General features: G+C 41.6%; 1 protein-coding gene across 1 annotated transcript in view; it reads right to left on the reverse strand.

The window, feature by feature from the left end:
- Positions 1-6,000, reverse strand: part of mmd2a (monocyte to macrophage differentiation-associated 2a) — a gene marked incomplete at its 5' end in the record, with an annotated part of 74,929 nt that overhangs the window by 26,673 nt on the left and 42,256 nt on the right. Inside the window, 4 exons of the mRNA XM_084328229.1 lie at positions 491-560; positions 685-786; positions 2,859-2,933; positions 5,211-5,371. Coding sequence (XP_084184355.1) covers positions 491-560; positions 685-786; positions 2,859-2,933; positions 5,211-5,371 — 408 coding nt within the window. The remainder of the gene's footprint in view (positions 1-490; positions 561-684; positions 787-2,858; positions 2,934-5,210; positions 5,372-6,000) is intronic.

Genomic DNA, 6,000 nt, shown 5'->3' on the forward strand with positions numbered 1-6,000 from the left:
AAACTTTTATTTTGAAAAAAAATAAAGATAAAAAAAAAAATTATTTTGAAAAAAAGGTAAATCTGAAAATTCTGAAACCGGAAGTCCCTCCCCCTATAACTCCTCCTCTTCCGAAACCGGATGTCCCTCCCCTCCGAAACCGGATGTCCCTCCCCTCCGAAAGCGGATGTCCAGCCTCCTTGAATCATCGACCAATCAGAGAAGGGGGCGGGACTTAGGGGGGCATACATCATCTCAAAGGGGGCGTGGCTACAATCAATCAAACTTCCCTTATAAGGTCTGACACAATGTGAATCTTAATTCTCTCTCTCAACATTAGACTATTGCCCTATCTCAAACCCTGCCCTCTTTTCTAGATCCTCCAATCACAAAAAAGAGGGCAGGGTTTGAGATAGGTCAATTAAATTAATGATACATTTCGGTAAAAGAGTTGAGAATAGAGGCTGAAAAAATAAACTGAATGAAAAGACAAACTGTGTCGGGTTCATACCATCGACAGGATGACCAGAGCTGGAACGGATCCCATGGCAACGTAGCCTAGCAACTCCGCCAGCTTATACCTACAGGAAGTAAAATCATAATGATGTCACAGAATGTTACCTCCCCCGACACTATACTCCTTATATGGTTGCTCCTTATTCTAAGTCGTTGATATAAATGCTTGAAAAACAGAGAGACTCTTACTTTTCGTGGAAGAAGAAGACATATGTGGACCCGACACAGGCCATGACCCAGATCATCCAGCGCATGTGACACGCCCAGGGACCCAGCTCCCTCAGCATCAGCCTGGAGACACACAGACACTTCCCTTATTACCAGGGGTGTAAAGTACTTGAGTAATTGTACTTCGTTACAATACTTAAGTACTGTTTTGGGGGATTTGTACTTTACTTGAGTATTATTAGGTTTGTATACTTGTACTTTTACTCAATTACATTTCAGAGAAGAAAAAAACATACTTTTTACTCCTTACATTTAAAATGCAGATCTACAAAGTACAAATCTCAACAATTTTAATTAGTATATTTGTTTCTCTGGCCGAACTAACGTTAATATTATTAATCCTGTGGCTACACTTTATTTAAAAACAGCCAATCAAATCCCCATCAATGTAAAGTTAACCCGCCCATACCCATGCTGATTGGTCCTTGTGCAAGACTAGAAAGCGGGGATCTTTGATTAAACACCTGCTATCAGAAGAATAGTCATAAAAAAGGTTTTACAGTACTTTTACTTTTTTAGTACTTAAGTACATTTAAAAGTAGAAACTGTTTTACTTTTACTCAAGTGGGTTTTTTACCAGATACTTGATTTTGAGACTGTACCCATACTTTCACTTAAGTATAATGCTTATTACATACTACATACTGTTAAGTTGCTGCTTCCCGGCTGTATTTGTATCACTGCGCTTTGCTCGCTTCATATCATAACCAGGGAAATTAACATAGACTGAAATTAACTTTTGATCTCCGTCATGTCATTTCATTTAAATTACTCTGAAGCATTTTGTATGACCTACACATAAAATCCGGGCCACTTATTTGTCAAAACACTCACTCTGAAGTTGTTGAAATCCAACTTGATTAGAACGTAAAATAAACGTTTCACTCCGAGTCACATTCAATTCATCATGGCAGCACCCATTAAACAGACTCTCCATTGAATTGAGAAGTTGGACCATTTCAATAACTTTGGGGTTAAGTGACAAATACGTTTAGGTAATAATATAAAATGCTTCCGCGTAAGTCAAGTTAAATGACATGACATGCCGTCGCCCGGGAGATTCAAAAATGAATTTCATTCTATGTTAATTTGCCCGGCTGTGATTTGAAGTGAGAAAAGCGTGGCGGCACATATACAGCCGGGAACCAGCATCCTGTTCAAGTGGCTGTAGCACCTACAGTACACATCTTCTGAGTATGTACTGTGTATCATTTGTGGGAGGCGAATCAAAGTGTAGTACAGAGGACTAGCTACTTTTAAAAAAAAGTACACAAGCACACTGGTCATAAACCATGGGTGAAATTACATTTCATAAAAAGAGTGACATTTCGGTCACTAGGTGTGATGTGATGTCATTGTCTGACATAATGTATGGAGAAGGTCCTAGCTGGGGCGGCTAAGTGGCGCAGTGGGCAAGTCGCTCGCCACTAACGCAGGAGATACTGGGTTCGAGCCCAGCTCTCGGCGTTGCTACCAGCTTGGCTGGTCGTTCATACTAACACAATTGGCAGTGTTAGGGGTGGGAAAGCTGGTGGGTGGGTCCTGGTCGTTGTAAACAGCGACTCCTACAGTTCGGTCGGGGCGCCTGCTCAGCGAGGAAAGGATCTAAGGGGGGTAGTGTGATCCTTCCACATGTTACACCCTCTCAGTGAGAGTCCGCGCTGCCAGGTGAAAAGAAGCGGTTGATTGGCTACACATGTGTCGGAGGAAGCATGTGATAGCCTCCACTCTCCCAGACCGACTGTAGGGGGTAGGTGCGCAGTGACCAGGAAGGGGATTGGGAATTGGCATAACGACTAACATTGGGATGGGAGAAAAACAGAGGGAAAAGGAGGGAGAAAAAGATTTAAAAAAAAGTCCTAGCGAAATGTCTGTTTTAACCCAAATAAAACATTTAGAATGACGTACTGCATCCCTCATGGGTTCTACACATTGTTAAGCAGTACCGCTACTCCTAGTTGTTCGACAATTAACTTTTTACCTACTTAATGTCACTTTATAGCCATAAAAGTGGAGTAAACAAAAGCTATTCAGAAGATAACTCCAGTCCGGTGACCCCTGCACTCCCCACATATATTATTCTTTCAGACACACTCTCACACACACACAGACATACAGTAAGGACAAACACTTACCAGGGAGAATAGGAGGCTGCGATGAAGAAGTAGATGGCCATTCTGTCACACATGTGAAACTGCTGCTCCACTCTCCTACAGAGAAAGACAGATGTTGCAGGAGAACACAAAGGCATTGAGCATTGAGCTAGCTCAGTGGGCTAGCATGCTACATATCCATGATATCATCAGTTCATATCTGGTTTATGACCATTAATCAGGGCTGCCCAAAGTAGAACCCCTGGGCCAAATGTTACCCTCCATGACATTCTCGAACGGAAATACGTAAAAGTTACCAAGGAATTCCTTCGTAACTCGATACGTATTCTGCATTCTTAAGCGTCTTTGTATTGTAAATTCGTTGTAGGATTTATGTAGGATTTACAAACTCGAAAAGTCAGTCGTAAGTCGGACATACCATTGGTGTGCGCCAATGGCAACAGCTTTCTCTGGGACAAGTCATTGGGGATTGCCGACTACAGACATCCGTGGAATTAAATAATTATAATGATAATAAATACGACAATATTTGTGTGTGTGCTCGCGTGTTTAGGCTGCCTCACTAAGCATTTTCTCTACGTATTTATTTATTTATGGAGCATTTATTTATCCACTCTGGTGGGATGGTGTATTGTACTTGTGCTGTATAATAACAATACATTTGAATCTAATCTCATTTTGAGATCAGTCGCAAATCGCTTCCGCGCTACCTGTTGAATGGATCAGCAATGGCGCAGATGCAATGCAGAACCTCTGCTGTTTTGCATACGGCCCTCGCCGTTTTGCACACGCCTCATTCGCTGGCGGGGTGTGTCTGTATGCGAATTCAATGAACGAGAATGCGCATTTCAGTTTAAGAATGAGTGACATTATATTCATGGGAACCCAGCTGCGAAGATTTTGGCCAGTTACGGAGACCGTTTCACTCGTTCAGGAATCCGGAGGAGGATTTTCGTAAACCTGTTGGTACGAAGTTTTTACCAAGATATTTACAAAGGTACTTATGAACACGTTCGAGAATGAGGACCAATGTTTCTATCTGACCCTCGTCCTGTCATTCAACACTTGACAGTGTTTGTTGGGTCTGTTTAGAAGACTATCGTGTGGAGAAAAGAGAGGAATAGAGTGAGAGAGAGGAACGAAGAGATGGTGTAGGAGCCTCAGTCTCTCTTTATGTTTGATGTTCATGGCTCAAATTAGCATTGACATATAGAGAGACAACGTGTGTGTGTGTGTGTGTGTGTGTGTGTGTGTGTGTATGTGTGTGTGTGTGTGTGTGTGTGTAGACAGTGTTTTCTGTACCCATGAATTGTCCTCAAGTCAATATTTTAATGCACATTATCTAAATATTATGTATCTTTTAAAGTGGACACGGTATGTATCGTTCAAAGGGGCTTATGTTTTTTTGCAAAGAAGCTAGTCTGAATCAAACTTGGATTATTTTCCAGTACCTTCTTCCCTTGCATTGGTAGGAGTAACATTAGATAAATTATTCCCTTCCTTGCCTGGCTACCCCAAGACCAAGGTAAGCAGTGTTCCTTCCTGGTTACAAAAAGCACAGCTAATTCTTACTGTCATTATTGTTGTTATTATTGTTAGTGCTATTGTTGTTAGTATCTCTGTTATTAAGTCTACTGTATTGTGATGTCTTGTTCTATGTATGTTTTGATTTTTTTTAATAAAAACATTTATAAAAAAAGAAAAAAAAGCACAGCTAATTGATTAATCAAAGCTAATGTATTACTTACCACATTGACATCACAACCAGCAATAAGTGTTCATCTGAAGACTTCAAAACCAAATGGCAAGGAGTACATGTGTAATTTTCCCCAGAACCTAAATAACATGTCAGACTGTCAGATCCATACAAAGACTAGGTGTGTGTGTGTGTGTGTGTGTGTGTGTGTGTGTGTGTGTGTGTGTGTGTGTGTGTGTGTGTGTGTACGACATGCATGTGTGCATGCTTGTGTGTGAGTCTATCTGATCTATTTCCAGAGGGTGTGAAGTGATATTTATAAAGAATTTTTAAAACCAATGTCATTCATTACCACGATGCATCTGCCTGTCTCTAGCCTCCAGCCTCTTGGCTTTGTTCTAATGTCCATATGTACAACTGTGTCATGATGAGCATGAGCATTAGAGCTGTAGATACAGTTACACACACACACGCACAGACTTTGACATTCATTTTACTATACTTGTGAGGACATTGTATCGACTTAAATTCAATGCAATGCCCCTTACCCTAACCATAATCATACCTTAACCCAGTAACCATATTATCAGTGTTTTCTGGTATGAGGATCGGCCACAACCCACATTAAAGGCAGTCTGTCAAGTCAGTATCACAAAACAACACACACACACACACACCGGAAGTGGCTGATCTTCCAGGCGACAGTGTGGAACAGTGTTGATGTGACAAACAGGCCGGTAAGCCCCGCCCCATACAGCCAGGCAGCGACACAGTGCCATTGGTCCACGGAAAGGAAGTAGAGCACAGTCCCGCCCACCAGGCTTGGAAGGATCCAGAACTGTGAAGGATTATGGGAGATACGGAAAAATGTGGATGACGCCGCAACTCATCCCCTCCCTTTCTAATATGAATGAGATGCAGAACAATGTGAGTTGGGTTTCCAGGTTAGTGCCACGATCCACCAGTTCAGCTATATAGGACCAAAACATATGCCATTTGATGGGCTTTTATCCAAAGTGCCTTGAAGTACCATGACAGCATACATACATACATATATACAAATTAAAGGGTAACACTGGTGTCATTTGATTTGTTTCTTATTTCCAACACTACCTAATCTTGCGTGGCAGCTGGCTTCATGAGATCATGAGGTCATGCGAGAATCCATCTTGTCAGGCTTCAAGTTATGCACTTGTGCCCAAAACACAGTGGTTTAGACCAATCAATGTCTTTTGAGACAAAGACATTGATTGACAAAGATACTCTGCCAAGTGATGGTCCTACTCCAAATAGTTGTAAAGGATGACTTCCCAGATGGTTTTGTGTAACTGACCATCTGGCAGGTCAAGTTAAGACTAGAAGTCTGAACCACTCAATGCCTCATCAGCTGTTATCTCTGCCCCCAACTTGCCTTACTACCAGGAAGCCACTGGATCCTGTTGTATTCTAAATGTATTCACATACACA

This window comes from Notolepis coatsorum (genome assembly GCF_963971535.1).
Source record: "Notolepis coatsorum genome assembly, chromosome: 14".
NCBI classification, from domain to species: Eukaryota; Metazoa; Chordata; class Actinopteri; order Aulopiformes; family Paralepididae; genus Notolepis; species Notolepis coatsorum.